The sequence below is a fragment of the Hemitrygon akajei genome, chromosome 6 (assembly GCF_048418815.1).
Source record: "Hemitrygon akajei chromosome 6, sHemAka1.3, whole genome shotgun sequence".
In the NCBI taxonomy this organism is placed as follows: Eukaryota; Metazoa; Chordata; class Chondrichthyes; order Myliobatiformes; family Dasyatidae; genus Hemitrygon; species Hemitrygon akajei.
In genome coordinates, this window is record NC_133129.1 from 123,956,800 (window position 1) to 123,979,648 (window position 22,849).

The window sequence follows — 22,849 nt, forward strand, 5'->3', positions numbered from 1 at the left end:
GATCTTATCAAAGGCATTTGAGGGAATGGAGACCATTCGTTTAACTTAAAACTGTGAGATTGGGGCAAGGGGAAACTAGTTTCATACAGGAATTTGTGAATTTACGGTTGACTATGTCCAAATATTTTATAAATTATAAATGATTCTCCAGGTGAAGTTGTGGAAGCTAACCTTGAGAATCTAGAAACCAATGATGCTGGGAAGGGATGAATTAAGATGGACCAAATGGTCTGCTCTTCTTTCCTTGTGAAACCGGCTACAAATTTACCACAAGTTCAAGTCTATAACTGCTCACTTCCACTCTCACAACACGACAGGGAGGTTCAAAGACTCAAAGTAAATTTATTGTTTAAGTGTGTATGCAGTATACAATCCTGAAATTTGTCTTCCCACAGACAGCCACAAAATAAAGGAACCATAATAGTCCCTGTTCAAAGAAAAACATCAAACTTCCCCTCCCCACTGCAAAAGAAGTCATCCAAATGGCAAAAAAGGGAAAAATTACAAGAAAGAGTCCAGGCATATTCAATTCAGCTCGAATATTCAGTTCGTTATCGGCAGGCTGCCCCAATCAAAAATCAGCCAAAATAGCAACAAAGTTAGCAAGATTATGAAGCTACCATAAAAGTGGATTTATTATTCAGTGGGAAAAAAAAATGAACGGCTTGCCGAAGGGTTTTGGTCTGAAACGTCGGCTTTACTTTTTTCCATAGATGCTGCCTTGCCTGCTGAGTTCCTCCAGCATTTTGTGTATGTTGCTTGCATTTCCAGCATCTGCAGATTTTCCTCTTGTTTGTGGCTTGTCATCTGAAGAGCATTTGATGGCTCTGGGCCTGTATTAAGTGGAATTCAGAAGAATGAGGGGTGGCCTAATTGAAACCCATCGAATGTTGAACAGCCTCAATAGGGTGTATGTAGAGAGAATGTTTCCTCTGGTTGGTGCATCCAGGACCAGAGGACCCAGCTTCAGAATAGAGGGGCATCCTTTTGGAACGGAGATGAGGAGGAATATCTTTAGCCAGTGGGTGGTGAATCTGTGGAATTCATTGCCACAGTCAGCTGTGGAGGCCAAGTCATTACATATGTTTAAGGCAGAGGTTGATAGGTTCTTGATTAGTCAGAGTATGAAAAGATATGGTGTGATCTCATCAGCCCCAGTAAAGTAGCATCAGAACTTCCCAACGTTTATACTCCACGTCACCAGCAATAAAGGCCAACGTTCCCTTAGTGGCCCGAATAACTCACTTTGCCATCTTTAATGCCTTTGTGATTATGTACTGGGATCCCAGGATCCTTATGTACTGCAACATTTTGTGGTCTCACTCCGTAATCCGACTTTTTATTTTTCCCTCCGGAGTGGATAACCTTGCATGTTCTCACCTTTCCTCCACCTGGCAGCTTCCTACACATCACTGTTAAACCTTGTGTATTGTTGAAACAAAGACCTTAGGACTAGGCCCTTCAGCCCAATGCACTAACTTTCAAGCACCCATCCGCACTAACCCTCCATTCTGATTGCCAATCTGCAAATGATCTATTTCGATAACATACCAGAATGAAGGGGGGGACTGAGTAACCCAGATTTAACTCAGTCATGACTGTGTTACATCTCAGTTATTCAGTCCCCTCTTCATTCTAATACATTATCTCCAAAGCTCTGTGCTCGTATCTTTGACATTGCCCTATTAAGTGGCACCTGATTGAATGTTTCCTGGAAATAGATCTGGTGGTTTCCCCTTCTCACTGTTTGTTACTTCCACAAAGAAATATTACAAATTTGTCAATGTAATTTCCCTTTCCATCTTTTATTCCCAATGACAGATGTTTGGCTAACTAGCCTTTTGATTCCAGTTTTGTGTTTCATTCCTTTCTTCAATGGTGCTGTTACATCGGCGTCTTTCCAATATTATGTGTACTGTCTGGTATGGGGGTGGGGGAACTACTGCACTAGGTGGAAATAAGTTGCAGAAACTTGTAAAATTAATCAGCTCTATCATGAATAGCTGCCTCTGTAGTATCCAAGACATCTTCAAGGAGCAGTGCCTCAGGAAGGTGGTGTCCATCATTAGGATCTCCACCACCCAGGGCATGCCCTCTTCACACTGTTACCGTCAGGAAGGAGGTACAGAAGCCTGAAGAAACACACTCAGTGATTCAGGAACAACAACTTCCCCTCTGCCATCCAATTCCTAAATGCACATTGAACCCATGAACGCTAACTCACTACCTTTTTATTTCTGCTATTTTGCACTAATTTTAATTTAGCTGTTTAATAGACATGTATATACTTAATGTAACTCAGTTTTTTTCTTTATATTTAATTATCATGTATTTCATTGTACATCTGTTGTAAGTGAACAAATTTCATGACAAATGCTGGTGATATTAAATCTGATTCTGATTCTGAATATGAGTTGTTGGTGGGCTGAAGAGTGGTTCTGTGCTGTGTTTCTGAATGACTGTCTCTTACTCTCTGTAGCCTCTAGGCCGAGGTTAGAGTTTTTAGTGAAACATCATTGGTTGTCCTCAACAACGGCTTCTTTTGGTGGAATTAAGAATTCAGGGGAGTTGGTAGCCTGCATTATACAGACCTGGAAGCAAGGGAGTTTGTGAAGCTTCATCTCGTGGAACAGGAGACATTTATTATTTCAGGTTGATTGATTCTTCTTTTAAGGGCAAAGTCAACTAATTGTTGATGGCGATATCCCAACAGTTTGTTTTCTTACAGGTGTTTAGTTTGCAGGTTTGATCATTATGGGTTTGAACAAGTTAATCAATAAAGAACAAAAGGAATTACTATGGAAGAGATTGGATTTAACTTCAAAATGTTTGCTGAGTGTACAATTATGTCACCTAATAGGCTCCTTTGTGTGAATGACACTTTGAAAGGGGTCAGTTAATCTTTAACTGAGCCCACAATGCTCTTAACCCCTTTCTTTGTGACTAGCTCACTTCATAAGAATACAAAAATAGTGCTGCATTACTGAAACCCTAACTGTCTCATTATACTGATGTGTGATGGTTTGAACCTACAATGTTTGACTGACTGAGTCTGGAATATCCGTCTATTACCCATAAAGTGCCAACATATTATTATGTAACTGGCAAAAGCTTGGTTATTAAAAGGTGCACTTGGAACAATAAGAATTGATTAATTGCTATGTGATTTAACAGAGTCAGCAATAGTTCCAGCTATTACAGTGTCATTGATTAACCAGAAATCCCTGATCTCAGACTGTGAAATAAACTTTCTATTCTATCTGTGCTCATCCACTTATGTCCACACTGTGCTTTACAAGATCCCACACCATTATATGCTGTTTTACCCAGTGCTATTATTGAAGGAAAGTTCTGACAGTGCTAATTGTTCAATCGATGTCACTGAAGCAGAATGGCCTGGATTTGTGGTCAGCGACAATCTGTCCCTATTTACCAGAAATCTCAGAATGAAGTTGGCACTTACCCAGATCCCTAAACTGAAACCTGAAGGCAGCTAGCAGCTCAGCTGTGAGATCCTATGCTACATCGCAGCTCTTCATTTGTATGCTCTGTCCCACGGAGAGGATGCAGAACGTATCCCAGTGTATACCTGATGATAAAGGTTTTCACGAAAGGATAAGTTTTGCCTCTGGCAAAACTAGCTGTTAAAGTCCATGTTTCGTAATGACTTGATGTTAAATAATAAAACTCTATAAATTTGGCATGCTCAGGACTTTGCTGGTGCCGAGTTAGTATATTTTCTGGACTATTGGATATTAATGCTCCTGCCACCTTTTTAAATCATATTTTTAAAGATATAACAACAGAATGATAAATATTCCATTAAACAAGCATGAATCTTGAAGATGGCGTCAGCGAACAACGCAACCAAGGGCGACTTCCTTCAGATGATTCACGAAAGTACTTCTTTAACTTTACATCATCTTTTTCTTTCTAATGTGGTCTGCTACTGTTGGAGCCTGGGATCTACATTTTGGTGGTCTGTTTACAGGCCATCTGAGCAATTTGGTGCTTTGCTGTTCTTGAGCGTTTTCGGTGACGTTGCGAGCAAAGTGTGTGACCTTGAGACCAAGAAGCCAGGAGACAGGGCACGAGCCTATGATCAACTCCATTTCTCTCCAATCTCACCGATTAAAGCTTCGAGGAAAATTGAAATCATCGAGGCGAGAGCGAAAGGCATACGGATGTTCGGTGCCGTCTACCTGCCTTTTGCTCACTGCTGCTGTAGGAAGGTGTCTGCGTGTGACAGTCTCCCTCTCCTTCTCCCTCTCCCTCTCTTTCTCCCTCTCCTTCTACCTCTCATCCCTTTCCCTCTCCCTCTCCCCCTCCCCCTCCTCCTCCTCCTCCTCCCCCTATCCTGGAGGATGGTGCCAGACACCCGTGTCTTGGGCAGGGTTGAATCAACACACTTTGAGGATTGGACTCTGTAGTTCATGATTTCTGCTTCGTTGTCACTCTTTTTTTGTTGCTATTTTGTGCAGTTTTTCTCGGTGTGGCACAGCGCTATATTGAACTGAACTGACCTGAATATGTCTAGACTCTTTCAATGATGGCTTTGTGGGTTGGTGTTTTATATTCTGTGTTTTTCCTTCATTTTTTTGCCATTTGCGTGATTTGTTTTTTATTGTATGGGGAGGGGATGGGGTTTGATGCTTTTCTTTGAGCAGGTTCCATGGTTTTGTTTTGTGACTGTCTGTGGAAAAGGCAAATCTCAGGGTTGTACATTGCATACATACTTAGATAATAAATGTTCTTTGAATCTTGAATCCTTGAACCTGAAGTTTAATAGCAGCTCAGGAGACAAAGTCATAGTTCTTGTAAAAGGATCATCTGAAGCAAAATTAGTTGAATTTAAGGGTACAGTGGGAGCTGGGATTCCAGTGAGCGAATGGAAGAAGCAGATCCCTGGTATGTGGGCAGGGAGCCCATGTATCGGTGCCCAGTGAGTACAAAGGGAGCGTCTTAACTAGGCCCTGAGTATGGCGTACATTACTAGTAACACAGATACTCAACTACCAGAATTTCCAAAAGTCGGAAAGTGGATTGTCAGCATTTCATTGTTTCTTAAAATACAAAAGTCCTGATGGTGAATTAACTAAAAAACATTGAACCTAGCATACCTTTCTCCCTAGAAGCCATTCATCTCCACTCAGGCACGTGTGTGCACAGATGTAGATTGTGTTCCAGAAGTCAGCTGCTGTGAACTGCTGCAACTCTGTATTCCTCGCTGGATTCCACAAGGGGAGCAGTGTTGAGAGTGTGGTGTAAAGAACACTCAACAGGTTCGGGACTTGTAGGTACATGCAGGAATCCTAAAGTTAGGCAGGAAATGCTGGGATGTTTGCGCAAAACTTCATACCTTCCGACAATGTCCAGCAAGAGGATCTTCTTTTTAACCAATCCTAATGGAAGCTGAGCAACTTGCTCTTACTACCCATGTGTTACTGTGTGAATGCTCCAGTATTGTATAGGTTATCCAAGTGGACTGCTCAGCATGAATGACCACAGCTCTGCACTCTTAGCTCATAGTTATAAGAAAAGAAAACAATTATCAGGTCTTCCATATTTACGCACACAGTTACTAAAATGTTGAACTTTATGACATCTAAGTGGAGAAATGTCAACTCTTCACTTAAAGATCTGTCCCATTAATTCACCTTTATCAAGTTATGTGTATGACCTTATTGTAGAGTAATTGACAGTCCTGTTATCCTATAATGGTTGCAACCATGATCGTTCTGCGAGGGTAGCTTATTGTGTCAGTGAAAGTTCTTTTTGTGAGATGCAGCAAAGGAAAAGAAGGCTGAGAGTACAGCTAATCAGATTGTGCTGTGGTGCATTCGTTGTTGAAATCATTCTTCTCTTTGCCAGACCCTTGGAGGATTTGCTTCCTCTAATTTCTGCGTGGTTGATTCATTCTATTTGAGGTCTGCAGATTCTAGCACAGATGGCACGGTGGAGCCAGGTGGGTATGACTGGATTATTGAACATTCTTTCCACGGTCTCTACCTGCCCACTCCCCCCACCTCCCTTGGAGGTACTCAGTGCCTGGTTCGATGCTTTTTTGCCTTTTTGAGCAGATTTGAAAGAGGTTTCATGAATCAGTGAGATATTATATCATTTCAAGGAAGCTTAAAGGACATGCTTGAAGCACTTACTCTGCCCTGCTGGAATTTGCTTGCTGTCATGGAGTGCAGAGAAGAGTACTCACTTTGACAAGCTACTGGCAAGCAAGCATGAGATGTGACCCACTCACTGGATATATCTGAGCTTGAAGTTGAATGGACCCTTAATAATATTGATGTACAGAGGGATCTTCGAGTCCCTGAAAGTGGCTACACATATCGATGGGGTAATGAAAAGGTGTGAAGACTTTTGGTAAGATGGAAGTGCACTTGACCAGAATGGCCTCTACGGGGCTATCCAAAGGTGTCACTGTCTTTTTAAAACATTTTTTTTTACAATTGCAAGACACTGCTGGTCATTAAAAACTTCAAGTACTGCAGGTCTACCCCATCAGCGAGTTGCTCGTTAGAGGAGAAGGTGGACTTGGTGCAGCCCACTGCCTGCTACAGAAAGGCGTCAGAATCAGTGCACAGAGGCGGTGTGCAGTCTAACAGTGATTGTCTCGGGCGTTTTTCTTGTGACCGCAAGCCCCTTTTGTACATTGGTAATACTGAAAGTCCGGGTCACTGGTTTATTGGCAAGATCGATGGTGTCGAAGCTGTGTGACCTCGGCTTAGGTGCGGACTAGGCCAGGAGAGGTGACGCCAGAGGAAATGTGGCGCTGCATCCATGCTGGAATGTGTCTGGCTCCTCCTGTCGGTTCTGCCCTCCAGTGTTCATTTGGTGGAAGACAAGCTGGATTGCGTTCGTCTGCCAGCTTGTTCTTGCTGACAATGTCCTGTTACGTACCCCGTAACTGGGTCACTTACCAGCAAAGATAGAGAGGTCCGTTGAAGTCTGATGGTACTATTTTTAATGGTATTTATTGATAAAAATACACAAAAATAATATCAGTGCAAACATACAGATAATATACGTCGTCAATACTAAATCTAAAAGCGCGGGTATAATAATAATCAATAAGGAATAGCTCTATCATCGTCTAGGGGATAATGTATTGTCCGATGGAAATATAAAAGTCACTTTAGTTCATTCAAGCTGCAGCTTTTGGTTGGAGAGAAAGACGGGTTAAAACTTGCCCATTCCTTTTATGATGTCAATCCTTCGAGAGTTGTTGGGAGTTGATTTCCCCATTGTTAGCTAAAAACCGTTCTTCCATGGTAAAGGCCCACCGATTCCGGGGCAAATGGAAAAGGACGCACGTGGCCTTCCCACCGGCTTTCGCTAATACGGGATCGCTAGTGTTTCTTCTGGTGCGTCTGAGGGGCTGTTCCCACAGACCCTCTTTTATCCTGACTCACAGGGTCTCAGATGTCAATCAGGTTGGGATGATGCAATCCCTCCACCAACCCCCCTCGGTTCATTGCCTGGGGGGGGGGGGGCTTCGATGAATCGTACAGTATTCAATACACAATTCCGTCTCCAAAAGACAATGACCTGTTCTGTGACTTTGTATCTCGGAGGCCCAGGAAACATTTTAACCATTGAGGAATCTGTGTGTCTCTCCCTCATTTCCTTGGTCTCCTGACTCAAATCAATAGCGATCCTGCGATTCTCAAAAAGGAGGGGGCCACGGGCGTAACAGTCCATAGACTCAGGTGTTGTGTTTTGTAACTCCAAAACATAAAACTAATTAAAAGGAAAACATAGGACTCCAAAATATGAGTCTAACTTCGTGTTTACTTTAAGCAAGGTGAGCATATATCACGTGGTGGCATGATGACGTATGCCATTTATGTACTTTTACAGATAACTTGCAATGCTTTATGTAAACAGCAGAGAATGCGCAATTAAACAATACCTTTAAATATTACTCAAACATTACTGAAGTATTAAATACACAACACTGTTCTCTGCTTAGCTATAAACTCCCAACTCAATTTAGAATTTATCTCAACTATATACACAGTGTATAGTTTTTTTACAGTGTGCTGGGTGCCTGAAATGTGCTGAATATTGTGATGGTGGAGGCAAATACAATAGAGGCGTGTAAGAGACTCTTTGATAGGCATATGAATGTGCAGAAAATGGAGGGATATGGACTTGTGTTGACAGAAGGAATCAGTTTAGTAGGCTTTTAATTCATTGTGTCATTAGTTTGGCATAATATCACAGACAAAAGGGCCTGTAAATCCGCTGTTGTCTTTCTATGCCCTTTGTTAACCTGAGCCTGAATGCTGGAGATGTCAATGCTGGGAGAGGAAAGAAGACATTGGTCTGTCTACCTTGGTGGTTGATCTGCAGGATTTTTCAGAGTCAGTGTTGATGATACATCACCAGTGCATTGAGCTGCCGAATGAAGATTATCTGTGACCCTGAAGCATACAAGGATCACTAGTGCATGGAAGACCATCAGCTTGGTACTGCACCTGCGATCTTTGTCTATTAACGCTCCCCGATTGCACACTTTAGATACAATAGTGGACTTTGTCATTTGGTATCTATCCTCTCTGTGAGGTGGCTCCCAAAATATAGGAAGAGCTCAGAGGTGGAGAGGGTCAAGAACTTTAAATTCCTCAGCGTTATCCTTTCAGAGGATCTTCCCTGGGCCCAGCATGTAAGCGCCATTACGAAGAAAGCACGGTAGCACCTCTACTTCCTTAGAAATTTGCGAAGATTCAGTATGACATCTAAAACTCCGACAAACTTCTATAGACGTGTGGTGGAGAGTATGTTGACTAGTTACAATTCAGTCTGATATTGAAACACCAATGCCCTTGAACGGAAAATCCTACAAAATGTAGTGGATGTGGCCCAGTCCATCATGGGTAAATCCCTCTCTACCATTGAGCACCACGTGCAGGAAAGTAGCATCCATCATCAAGGCCCCGCACTACCCAGGTCATGCTCTCTTCTCACTGCTGCCATCAGGAAGAAGGTACAAGAACCTCAGGACCAACACCACCAGGTTCACAAGCAGTTACTACCCCTCAACGATCGGACTCTTGAACCAGAGTGGTTAACTTCATTCAACTTCACTCACTGTATCACTGAAATGTTCCCACAACCTATGGACTCAGTTTCAAGGGCTCTTCATCTCATGTCTCAATATTTATTGCTTATTCATCTATTTGTTTGTTTGTTTATTTATTTATTCTTTTGTATTTGCACAGTTTCTTGTATTTTGCACATTGGTTATTTGTCAAATCTATTGGGTGCTGTCTTTCATTAATTCCATTTCTTGGACTTACTGTATGTACCCGCAAGAAAATGAATCTCACGGTTGTACATGGTGACATATATGTACTCTGATAATAAATTTACTTTGAACTTTAAACATTGCTTAAGATCCTCATAGAACATAAGATAGAACAGTACCCCACTGACACGAGCCCTTTAGCTCAACATGTTGTGCCGAACCAGTTAGTAATCAAATGGCCAGCTAAGCTTATACTTTATGCCCACACAAAGACCTTATGCTCCATTTTCCTCACATTCAGGTTGAATATCACTGGTATATGTTGTTGTTATGCAACAGCAGTACATTGCAATACATAATAAAATCTGTAATTACAGTAAATATATATAAATAAAGGATAAATAAGTTGCACAAAAGAGAAAAAAATTGTAGTGATGTAGTGTTCATTGGTTCAATGTCAATTCAGATATCTGATGGGAGAAGGGAGGAAGCTATTCCTGAATCATTAAGTGTGTGGCTTTAGGCTCCTGTACCTCCTCCCTGGTGGTAGCAATGAGAAGAGCTTATGTTTATGTGTTTATCTAAATGTCTCTTAAAAGTCCCTAATGTATCTACCTCTACCAGCACCCAGGCAGCACATTCCAGGGCACCCACCACTCTCTGTGTAAAATTACCCCCTCTCACCTTAAATCTGTGCACTCTGGTATTAGGCATTTCAATGCTGGGAAAATCATACAGCCTGTCTACTCTGTTTACACCTCTCATAATCCTATAAACCTCTATCAGATCTCCCTTCAGCATCTGTCACTCTAGGGAAACAACCCAAGTTTGACCAGCCTCTTGTTTTAGCACATGCTCTCTAGTAAAGGCAGATGCTGGTAAACCTATTTCTCACCCCCTCCAAAGTCTTCCTACAATGGGGCCACCAGAACTTAATGCAATGCTCCAAATATTGCCTAACTAGATTTTTATAAAGCTGCAACATAACTTCCAGACTTTTGAACTCAGTGCCTTGACTAATAAAAGCAAGGATGCCATATGGCTTGTTAACCACCCTATCAACCTGTGTAGCCACTTTCAGGAAGCTATGAACTTGGACCCCAAGATCCCTTTGTTCATCAACACAGTTAAGGGTCTTGCCCTTAACAATGTACTGTCTCTTTACATTTAACCTACCAAGGTGCGTCACTTTACAATGGACAGGGTTAAACTCCGTCGCCGTTTCTCCACCCATACCTGCAACTGATCTATATCCCGCTGTAGTCTTTGTAAGTCATCTACACTATCCACAAAACCTCCAATCTTACTAAGCCTCCCATCTATATATTCATCCAAGTCATTTATATACATCACATACAGTAGAGGTCTCAGTACAGATCCCTGCAGGACACCACTGTTCATGGACCTTCTTCTGTCATCTATGGGTAAGCCAGTTTTGATTACAAACAGCCACTTCACCATTGATCCCATGCATCTTAATCTTCTGGATGAGCCTCCCATGAGGAGACCTTGTCAAATGCCTTACTAAAGTCTACATAGGCAACATCTACAGCTCTACCTTCATCACTCACCCTTGTCACCTTATCAAAAACTCAAGTTAGTAACATACTACTTGCCCTGCCCAAAGCCATGTTGACTCTCCCTATATAGGCCATGATTTTCCAAATGCTCATAATTCCTATCACTAAGAATTCTTTCCAGTAATTTTGCTACCATGGTCGTGAGCCTCACTCATCATGGATCCTAATGAACAAGGAGTAACATTGTGCATCAGTGCCAGATTGGTGAAAACCCAAATGGCCTGATTCTGCTTCTGTATCTTACAATACTATGAGTAGTTTTTGCAATTTCTCATTGATATTTTCTGGTCACTCAATAGACATCCATAGTTATGTTGGCCAGATCACTGTAAAGATATTACAGTTGCCAATTTCTTGCCCAAGCTCTTGACTTTACATATATGGCATCCTAAATGTGATGTGCTTCTTATGTGTTGGGTAATGCCATCCCGTGGAGGGTTCACTTGCCTAAATTGACATTGAACCCATGAACACTACCTCACTACTTTTTTATTTCTGTTATTTTGCACTACTTATTTTAACTGAACTATTTGATAGACAAATATATATTTAATGTAACTCTGTCTTTTTTCTCTATATTTATTTATCACATATTTCATTGTACTGCTGCCATAAAGTTAACAAATTTCATGACATATGCTGTTGTTTCAGGATATTAAATCTGATTCTGATGCTGAAAAGTGTTTTTAGGTTAGCTTTGTGGGGGATGTTAACATTTGACTGTACTCTGTAGGGAGCCATGAGAAACTTCTGAATTATACAACACAACCCAAGCCATCACATTCTAATCAGGATTTACTGTAGGATAAAATCCAAGGATGTTGGAATGTCAGTTGAAAGAATTTCCTGATGCGAACAATGTGTAGCTGCGATGAGAATTTCCCTTCATAAACAATAAAGGATTTTGCAAATTTTTTAGTCTCTTTCCCCATCCGTTGCACTCACCATGTAGGGATCATACTTAACTAAACCCCACCAAGATGGGCAAGCTACCAGTCTTATCACACTAGCAAATCAATAGGACTAAATTAATGTGGGATTTTCAGTTCACAGTTTTCCCGGGTTCCCTGGAAATCAGGTAATGAAACTGAGATGAGAACATTGGCATTATAAGGGATTGGTGAGCAGATAAGGCAATAAGTGCTGTTGCTTCTGCAAAAGCCTTGGTTTAGAGAATACGTGATGAAAGGTGACTTAAGAGACTAATTTCTTGTAAGGGAAAAGTTAAATGATTCCTTCTTGATATATGCTAAAATAAAATGGAAGTCTATAAGACAACGTACTGTTAGCTTGGAGAGGGATTGCTTTGGAAAGGACAAGAGAGCAAGTGCACAACAATGTTGTGAGAAAGTTAAGGGAGTGTAAGTCTACAGCCAAACAGTGGGAAATGCTGTACAACTATTCTTCTGGGGAAGGCAAGGTGGTAATGCAAGTGCAGATATCAAGTTTGTGGAAATGTACCAGTGTAATAGGTTTTGAAGGGTATAAAGAGGGGCACTTTCTTTGTGCAGGGAAGAGACTTTTGGCCTAGGCTGGATCACAGCTGGTACTGAGGTAGGGAATAGCACATTGAGAGAGTCAGACTTGACTTAGGGAGAGAGAGAGAAAGAGAGAAATTGTCAGATATGCGCCCCCCCTCCCCTCCAGATCAGCTTGCCTAGTGAATGTTAAGTATTATTTTGCTTTCTGTACTGCTTTCCTATAGAGATTTGTTTATTTCTTTCTGTATTGCATTTGTGCTAGTTCTAATAAATTGTTTTCTTGTGGTCTTGAACGTGTATGTCACCTCTTGTTTGTGAATACCCTGAGCTGAACCAATAAAGAACACATAATGCATTTTAAAATTGATCTTTGTTTACATTTCTAGCCTTTGATGTGGTCACTGCTGTGAAGTTCTGATCTACCCAATCAGCAGTGCACTGCCTTTGTTCTGTTATATTTCACCTAAATGACCAGCAGAAGGACCAGCACTAGCAAAGGTAGACATACAGGAGCAACACAGAGGAAAGGGGATGGGGGTGGTATTCTCGCAGAAATGCAGCTTGCTACTGGCCATTAACACCATAGGTTGGGCACACAGAGGGTGAAGATCCTCACTGAGGGATGAGGCATCTCTGGAAGATCAGAGTGTCTTGTCGGGAGGCAGTGGGCATCTGTATCTGGTATCCTGTGAAGTTGATAGCCATGCTTTCACAATACAGTCGGTCCTCCTTATCCGCGAATTCCACATGCATGAATTCAACCAATCGTGAAAACCCGGAAGAGCTCTTCCAGCACTTGTTGTTTGAGCATGTACAGACTTTTTTCCTTGTCATTATTCCCTAAACAATGCAGTATAACAACTATTTTACATAGCATTTACATTGAATTAGGTATTATAAGTAATCTAGAGATGATTTAAAGCGTACGGAGGATGTGTGTGGGTTATCGTGGATCGGGATTGAAAAAATCGGAAGTTCTCTTGCTAAGTAAGTCGGAACAGGTACATCCAGTATTATTTAGCATCAGTTAGTCAAACATTTGCTTCATATATAGTATATATTTTACCTTTCTATGCATATAAAACACTTAAGAAAGTTAAGTTTCAGCACCGGGTTCGGGCAATTCCCAAGTTCGATCTAGTGACAGATCACTATCGAGTGCGCACCCCACCGTGCCAGGTTGATGTAAAGGATCAAAAACCCAAAACCCAATAATTAAACCACTGCATTGCTTAGTAATAATTGTAGCTTTCATCGGGGCAGGGCCTTTCTCACTTTATCCTTTAAAATTGTTAAGATCGTTGACCGACATAGCCTAACGCTTTTCCAATGACTGATGGTATTTCAGCTCTTTCCAATCGCTTTATTATTTCCACTTTACTTTCAATCGTTATCGTGATTATTTTCGTGAACAGAAACACTGCAGATTCAGAGCTTTACCACTGGGTCCTAATGTCCATCGCATTGAGACAGGTTAAATAAAGTCTTGGGTTCTGCTGGGTCCTAAGGTCTACCGTATTGAGACAGGTTGAATAAGGGACTTGAGCATCCGCGAATTTTGGTATCCGCGAGGTGTCCCGGAACCAATCCCTCGCAGATAAGGAGAGCCGACTGTACTTGTTTAATTAGGCACAAATTCAAGTTGCCTATCTCTTAGTCCTTCCAGTATCCTTTGAAGACTTTAGCAATAGCTTGCAGTGCGCAGAAATGCAGATGACTAAACGGTGTGGTAGTTATGTCAACATACCCAGTGTTGATGTTCGTCAGAGTGAACAAGCACGTACTGTAGGTTTGCGGCTCTGAATGTCTCCCCATAAAGGACTATACACATTCGGTAATTACCCAGAGGGATTCATCAAGCACACTTTCTCCATCCGTCTGCAGCTGGTGTGTTACCACAAATAAAATATCTATCGACCTTTCTGAAAGACTTGCGCCAATTTACCTTGCTGCTTTTGTCCTGTGGAAGACATCCATCTCTCATCAAATCACCAGCAACTGAGAGCTCGACTTTAGAATGGCTGATCATAGCCTACAGAAACCAGTGAGGCCCAGGGAAGGCCCAGTGAAAGCTACATATACGGATAAGTACTGAGGTCAGCATTGGTATACCAAGGATGTGTTCTAGATGTGTAACTAAATCTGGAGATGCACATCATCCAGGGTTACCACAATAGTGTTGATCAGATGCAGTCAGTCTACAAGAGGTTTGAACCAGCAAGATGAAAACATGCAAAGCACAGAGCCTTGGATATAAACAAAACTTATAGATTTTCTTGTACCCTCTGTTCCTTCACAACTCTTAGAGTGTGGAGGAACAGAGAGATCTTGGGGCCCAGGTTCACAGATCCCTCAAAGTTGCCGTGCAAGTTGATAAGGTTGTTAAGAAGGTGTATGGAGTGTTGGCCTTCATTAATCAGGGGGATTGAGTTCAAGAGCCACAATGTTGCAGCTCTAAAAACACTGGTTAGACTACACTTGGACTATTGTGTTTAAGTCTGGTTGCCTCATTATGGAAAGATGTATAAGCTTTAGAGATGGTGGAGAGGAGCAGGATGCTGTCAAGATTAGAGAGCATGTCTTATGAGGATAATTTAAGTGAGCTAGTGCTTTTCTCTTTGGAATGATGGAGGATGGGAAGCAACTTGATAGAAGTGTACAAGATGATAAGGGGCATAGGCCAGAGGTTGGTTATGGCTGGACTTAACTCCTGTCTCAACAAGGCCCTGGACACACTGCAATTTGCCTATCGCCACAATAGTTCAACAGCGGATGCAATCACATTGACTCTTCACGTGGCCTTGGATCACGTGGACAATACAAATACCTAGGTCAGGATGCTGTTTATTGACTACAGCTCAGAGTTTAACACAATCATTCCTACAGTTCTGACCAAAAAGCTTCAGAACCTGGGCCTCTGTACCTCCCTCTGCAACTGGATCCTCGACTTCCTAACCAGAAGACCACCATCTGTGCAGATCAGAAATAACATCTTCACCTCGCTGACAATCAACACTGGTGCACCTCAGGGATGTGTGCTTAGCCCACTGCTCTACTCTCTCTACACCCATGACTGTGTGGCTAGGCAGAGCTCAAATGCCATCTATAAATTTGCTGACGATACTACCATTGTTGGCAGAATTTCAGATGGTGATGAGAGGGCGTACAGGAGCAAGATATATCAACTAGTTGAGTGGTGTCGCAGTAACAACCTTGTACTCAGCAACAGCAAGACCAAAGAACTGCTTGTGGACTTACGAAAGAGGAAGACGAGGGAACCTATACCAGTCCTCTCAGAGAGATCAGAAATGGAAAGAGTGAGCAATTTCAAGCTCCTGGGTGTCAATATCTCTGAAGATCTAACCTGGACCCAACATAGCAATGCAGCTACAAAGAAGGCATCGATAGCAGGTATATTTCATTAGGAGTTTGAGGAGATATGGTATATCACCAAAAACACTCAGAAATTTCTTTAGGTGTTCCACCGTGACTGGCTGCATCGCTGTCTGTTGGTGGGGTGGGTGTCTACTGCACAAGATTGAAGTATGTAAGCTGAAAGGAGTTGTAAACTTAGTCAGCTCTGTCAAGGGCACTAGCTTCCGTAGTATACAGGTCATCTTCAAGGAGTGAATCCTCAAAAAGGCAGTGTTCATCGTTAAGGACCCCCATCATCCAGGTCATGCCTTGTTCTCATTGTTACTATCAGAAGCCTGAAGACCCACACTCAACAGTTTCTTCTCCTCTGCCATCCGATTTCGAAATGGACATTCAACCCGTGAATACTACCTTACTACTTTTTTTTATTTCTATTCTTGCACTACGTATTTAATTTAACTATTTTATTATATATGTATTTACTGTAACTCAGTTTTTTTCTATTCTGTATTGCATTGTACTGCTGCTGCAAAGTTACCAAATCTCACAACATTTACCAGTGGTATTAAACCCGATTCTGTTATTCTGATCAAGTGCGTAGCCATGGACTTTTTCCTATAGTGGAAACAACTATTACCAGGGAGTGAAATTTTATGGTGATTGGAGGAATGTATAGGGGAGATGTCAGAGATAGGATTTTTACACAGAGTGATGGGTGCATGAAATGGTCTGCCAGGGCTGGTGTGGTGCAGATACATTAAGGGCATTTGAGAGACTCTTAGAAAGGCATTTTTCTTAGAAAGAAAATTGGGTGTTTATGTAGGAGGGACGGGTAAGATTGATTTTAGATTATGTTAAAAGGTAGGCACAACATCCTGGGCTGAACAGCCTGCATTGTGCTCTAGTTTCTACATTCAGCGGCCACTTTATTACACTTAGTCGTTAATGCAAATATCTAATCAGCCAATCATGTGGCAGCAACTCAGTGCATAAAAACGTGCAGACATGGTCAAGTGGTTCAGTTGTTGTTCGCGCTGAACTTCTGAATGTGGAAGAAATGTGATCTACTATAAATGACTCTGACTCTGGAAAGATTGTTGGTGCCGGGGGGCTGGTTTGAGTACCTCGGGTACTGCAGGTGATGTAAGCTTGACCTTGCCTGGACCATTGAAGTACAAAATCATGGCTAGATTGACGTGGCCAGTGTTCTGTTACTCCTATGTAAGTCAGTACCAGATCCAGGCTGTATCCCTCAGATCCAATGGTGGAACCAGGTCTTGTGAGGAGTCGGTGCATTATGTAGAGGAAATTGCCTGCCCAATTCTATGCCAGCCGTACCTACCATAGGAATGGTGTCTCATTAATTTGAATGGCCTTGAAAGAGGAGAAAAAAGGCACATTATTTATGGTTTTATCAGTTCAAGTTGTTTGAAAGAATTTTTGTTACTAGCTTTGTAATTAAAATAGATTAATAGTTCTTTAAGTCTCTTTTAAGACATCTGATAAGAGCTTTTATGTAAAGATTCCGGGTTTGTCTCTGGTCAAAGGCTGTCAGGTGTTACATGGGAGAGACCTCAGTGGCACATAACCTAAGACCTAGCCTTCCCTGGGTTCCAAGAGCCCTTGCAGATCCTGTCTAAGTGCGGGCAGGCAAAGATGATGAGCTGCTGAGTCTAGTTTGCAGACCAGGCTAAGCTCAGTTTGAACCAAAATGCTAATGTCCAAGCAGGGAAATCAGCTTTCACATAAAAGCAGTAAACATTTGAGACTCGCCCCTCAAAAGAGCTAGAGATGAAGGTTCAGTAGAAACTTCCGTGCCTGTAGAGTTTGTACTTACGATAGGCAAGAAACCATGGGGATCCTTTGGAATGACAGACAGGACCCAGATACTGAATGGTGATGCATCTGTTCATTATGTTTCTACATGAATGAGCAATACACATTTCCGCAGATGCTGGAAATCCAAAATCAAAGCATAAGATGCTGGAAACACTCAGCAGGTCAGGCAGCATCTGTGGAAAGAAAACACAATTAACAATTCACTTCTCTGTTCTTGTCCCTGCATTAGTTAAACCTTGTGTTTGTTTAGCACAATAGCCTAAGCAGCAATGCTAGTCATCTCTGGCTCAGAGAAGAGGTTTAAATTATTTTCCTCCATAGATGCTGCCTGATTTGTTGAGTTCTCCTAGGATTTTGTGCATATTGTTCAAGATTTCCAGCATCTGTGTCTTAAATTTGTAATTGATAATTTTTATTCTATTGAGAGTTAGAGTTAAAAGTGTCACATATTAAACATAGGAACATCAAATGCAGTCCCTTGACCTGAGCTGGGGAAAACTGTGCCAACTAGTATTCCTGTATGAGTGAAACACTATACAGATTTAAAATCATGTGTCTGTGTTGCCAATAGTATATAATACTTCAGCCTCCTTTGCTGTAACTTAATGCCTTCTATTCACGGATATCTCAAGCCCAACAAAGTAACAATATTTATTGGAATATGTTTCTTTACTGCTCTGAGAGACATGCAGACTTTGGAGATTGCAGCCCCATTGTGCTTTCATGTTGAATCATTGATATTGACAGTAATGAATGCTATGTGAATATATTCTCATATTTTGATTTAATTTTTATTTTGCAGACCTGAGAATGCCAGCACATCAAGTGCAAGTTCAGGTAAGGACACCTGATTTATGTCACTACCTGAGAGTCCTTAACAGATCATTGTCTGAGACCAACAATACTTCAGAACCACAGCTGCTTTCTGCAGCACCGGATTAGCTCTTACTGTGGTGTATCGATATCACTCAAGTAATCCAAGCCCTGTTGTATCATAGAATTGGAATAACGGTACTGTGGCCTTGTAGTAAGACCAAAGTATTCCTTCCTTGGTGTTTCATTATCACTTTTTATATCCTTCAACCTGCTATGCCAGTTGCATCCTGTTGTTTCACTATCGATCCTTTCCCCTGCTGATTAACTATAGTTTCTTTCACCTGCTGTTTTATTGTACTCCTCACACCTCTACTTTGGTAAGGTTTTTAGCTTCCTTGCAACTGTTCTGTGAGACTGTAGTGTCACTCACTCTGCTGTTACAGTAACTCAATAATACCCCTCGTCTTATTGTTTCCGAAACACCATTATATCCTGATGTTTCACTAACACCATAACATCTGTTGCCTGCTATTTTAGAAATGTAATCCTGTTGTAATCCATGCTGTTTTAGTAAGATTACTGTTTCCTTTACTTTGTAGTTTCAGTAAAACTATAAAATCACTTAGCTGATATAGCCAATTTTTCAGTAAGACTAGTGTACCTTATCCCTTTTCAGGAACACAATATCGGTTACCTGCTATTCCTGAAGCTGTGCTGTATCTCTTTCCCCTGTGCTTCTATAATGCTGCAGTATCTCATGTGCTTCAGTATTCCTTATCTTATACTATCAGTAATTTAGGACTATTCCCTCCCCTTGTTCTGCTGTATAACACTGGAGAATCAGCTACATCTGTGATCCTGCTATGGACAGTTCATGGGAGCAGAAACATTTTAAGATAAGATAAAACTTTATTTATCCCAAAGGAAATTATTGTTGCAAAGTTGCTCAGTCAGAAGTATATACTTTAAAATACAAAATGGAAGCACTCATGTGTGAAAAAAATACAAAATGTGCATTAAAAAGTAACAGTGCAAAATACAGATGTGCAATGAAACTATATACTTGTATACTGAAGGAGGAATTGTAGAGTCGTATAGCAACAGGAAAAAAGGGACACCTGTGGCATTCAGTGGAATCATTCTGTTACTAAAGGTGCTCCTCGGTTTGTCCAGTGTGTCACGGAGGGGGTGGGAGGGTTTGTCCATAACGCTCCGTAGCTTCTGCAGTATCTCCTCTCAGACACAACCACCAGGGAATCCAGTTCCACCCCCAGAACGGAACCAGCCTTCCTGACGAGTTTATCAATCTTCATATATACTATTGTGTTAATGCTATTATTCTGTTAGTTGCACTACCTGTCGTTTATGTTATGTGAAGGAGTTCCATACAATAAGCGTTTAAATCAGGTAACATGTTTTGGAAATCGTGGGTCACATAGTTCTAGGAGCTCCAGTGACCTGAATCCAATCCTAACCTCCAATGCTTTCTATGTGGGGTTTGTATTTTCTCCCTGGGCTGTGTAGATTATCTTCAGATGCTGCAGCTTTGTTGGACATCCAAAGATGTGCATGTTAGTAGATTAACAGGTCATTGTAAATTGCTCCTAGATTAAGTGGGAGATGGGAATACAGACAGACAGGCATACTTTATTGATCCCGAGGAAAATTGCATTTCGTTACAATTTCCCTCGGGATCAATAAAGTATGTCTGTCTGTCTGTATTCCCATCTCCCACTTAATCTAGGAGCATGTTAATGGTTTATTGTTGTCACATGCTCAGACATACAGTAGAAAAACTTTGTATGCCATCATTGCAGATCACTTCATAATATCAGTCCATCGTGGTACTCAGAAGAATGCAGAATATAGTGTTATAGATACAGAGAAAGTGAAGTACAGGCAGATAATAAGTTACAAGGTAGATTGTGAGGTCAAGAGTTAATCATATTGTACAAGAATTCCATTCACTAGTCATATCGGTGGGATAGAAGTTGCCCTCGAGCCTGATGGTATATGTTTCCAGGTTTTTATGTCTTTTTCCCCCAAGGAGTGTGGGGAGAAGAGAAAATGTCCGGGATGTCAGGTGATTTTGATAATGCTGGCTGCTTTTACGAGGCAGCAAAAAGTGTAGCTAGAGTCCATGGATGAGAGGCTAGTTTTTGTGATGTGTTGAGTGGTATCCACAAATCGCTGAAGTTTCTTGTAGTCTTGGACGCATGCCTAGCATATAAGAAGAAATAGATGAGAATGATATTTGATGGTTGCCATGTTTTGTTTGGGGTGAAGGGCCTGTTTCCATACTGATTCACTCTGTGACTCCATTTGGGGCCATTGGGTCGATATCTCATCCAGTGGGGCAGAACACTCTCGATACAGCTCCAGCCTTGGTTTGACGCTGAAGCCCTTGGAATACTGTGTGAACACTAGTGGACCACAGACATTTCTCACCACCACTGAAGTCTCAATGTGCTGCACTGTTTGGATTTTTCTAAATCACGTTTTAACCAGGCTATTGATTGTCAGTAAGTGACGGAGGGGTATCTGCGTTGATCATTTTGACCAACATTGCTTGGGAACATCAGTCTGTCATTTGCTATCACATACCTGAGCACAGGAACTCTGTCAGACACAATAGTTACAGGCAATGAGCATTCTTCTACTGTAACTGACAGATAGCAGCCTCGAGCAAGATTTTGACAGGTTCTGGACAAGCCTGGCTCAGCTGAATGACTCCCAACAGTATAATTAGCATTCTTTCTTCTTAGTCGGCACCTAAGAGAGAGCTTGAGCACTGTAATCAATTTCAGTTATGTATGAGGAGAGTTTGGAACAGGATGAGTGCAGTAAGCTTGTAGTGCATCCTTGGTGAGGGAATTTCATAATCCGTGGTTATGAATCATGAACTACCCACAGATGCCATCAGGCTGGCGGTGAACAGTATGTGTTAATGCCATTAATTGCAGTTTGCATTTTTACTCTAATTTTCTTTCCAAAAGTCACTGTTGTGCAGTTTTAAAAACCAACAGATATTTGTATTTATTAGTATCTTCATTGTCACCAAGAAAATTTCCTGAAAGCTGTTCCATAATGATATTCTGGGAATCCCTTCACCATGTTAATGCTGGTATATTTGTAACCTTCTCAAGGACAACTGGGGATGGAATGGGCAATACATACAGCCTTTCGCAGCAATACATTCTTTATAAAGCTGGTGATTTGAGGAGGATAGATGGGAGCTTCACAGTGTTAACCCACAGTAGGTGCACTGCAACAGCAGGTTAGGAAGGAAGGAGATTGGGAAGAGCAAAGTGGGATAATTACAGGCTATATTTAGAACAGAGATGAGGGGGAATTTCTTTAGCCAGGGAGGAATTCATTGCCAACAGACAGCTGTGGAGGCCAACAGTGTATTTAAAGCAGAGTTGGATAGGTTCTTGATGAGTAAGGGCATCAAAGGTTAAAGGGAGAAGGCAGGAGAGATAATAGATCAACCATGATTGAATGGCGGAGCAGACTCAATGGACCAAATGGCCTGTTGCTGCTCCTTTTTCTTATGGTTTTATTCACTGACCGTCACAGCCTGGGAAAATGGCAGGGGAGTAAGGAATTGAAAAACATGAGATGGGTGGGATGAAAGTTCCTTGAGGACCCAACAGGCTCAAAGTGAAATATGACAGAACTTGGCAACATGAGTGAGACAAGACAGAAGGTATAAATGAACATACGAATCCCAAAAGGTGTGGAGTTCAGGGAGGAGTTGGGTTTCATCATAGGTATCTCCAATCCTGTCTCACCGTTATGAGGTGTACTTTCCTTTTGCCTTTACTAGCCGGAAGTCATACACGGGGGCATTTCCAGCTGGAGGGTGTAGAGAATGGTAACAATGCCCTCACTGTCAGTCAAAAATAGAGCACTACCAAGGCTGAAAATCTACAGTAAATCAGAAAATGCAGCATACAGCAGGTCAACCTACATCTCTGCAGAATGAAATGAAGCTGATGCTTCAAAAAGATGAATTATTAATGCTATTCTTCTTGAGAATGACCATGGCCAAAATTAAACCTGGTCCAACTTTGACTTTTATAGAAACATAGAAAATAGGTGCGGGAGTAGGCCATTCGGCCCTTCGAGCCTGCACCGCCATTCAGTATGATCATGGCTGATCATCCAACTCAGAACCTTGTGCCTGCTTTCTCTCCATACCCCCTGATCCCTTTAGCCACAAGGGCCATATCTAACTTCCTCTTAAATATAGCCAATGAACCGGCCTCAACTGTTTCCTGTGGCAGAGAATTCCACAGATTCACCACTCTGTGTGAAGAAGTTTTTCCTCATCTCGGTCCTAAAAGGCTTCCCCTTTATCCTTAAACAGTGACCCCTCGTTCTGGACTTCCCCAACATCGGAAATAATCTTCCTGCATCTAGCCTGTCCAATCCCTTTAGAATTTTATACGCTTCAATAAGAACCCCCCTCAATCTTCTAAATTCCAGTG

The 22,849-nt window shown here is 41.6% G+C and overlaps 1 protein-coding gene and 1 long non-coding RNA gene across 4 annotated transcripts in view; one reads left to right on the top strand and one right to left on the bottom strand.

Moving 5' to 3' along the window:
- The window catches only part of dgkza (diacylglycerol kinase, zeta a), a 463,144-nt gene that overhangs the window by 381,298 nt on the left and 58,997 nt on the right, over positions 1-22,849 (top strand). For all 3 annotated transcript variants that reach the window (XM_073049180.1, XM_073049179.1, XM_073049178.1), the window contains exon 30: positions 18,343-18,377. In XM_073049180.1, coding sequence (XP_072905281.1) covers positions 18,343-18,377 — 35 coding nt within the window. The remainder of the gene's footprint in view (positions 1-18,342; positions 18,378-22,849) is intronic.
- LOC140729442 (uncharacterized) overlaps positions 1-22,849 on the bottom strand; it is a 52,049-nt gene that overhangs the window by 12,871 nt on the left and 16,329 nt on the right. Inside the window, exon 2 of the long non-coding RNA XR_012099326.1 lies at positions 17,539-17,713. This is a non-coding gene — a long non-coding RNA (uncharacterized lncRNA). The remainder of the gene's footprint in view (positions 1-17,538; positions 17,714-22,849) is intronic.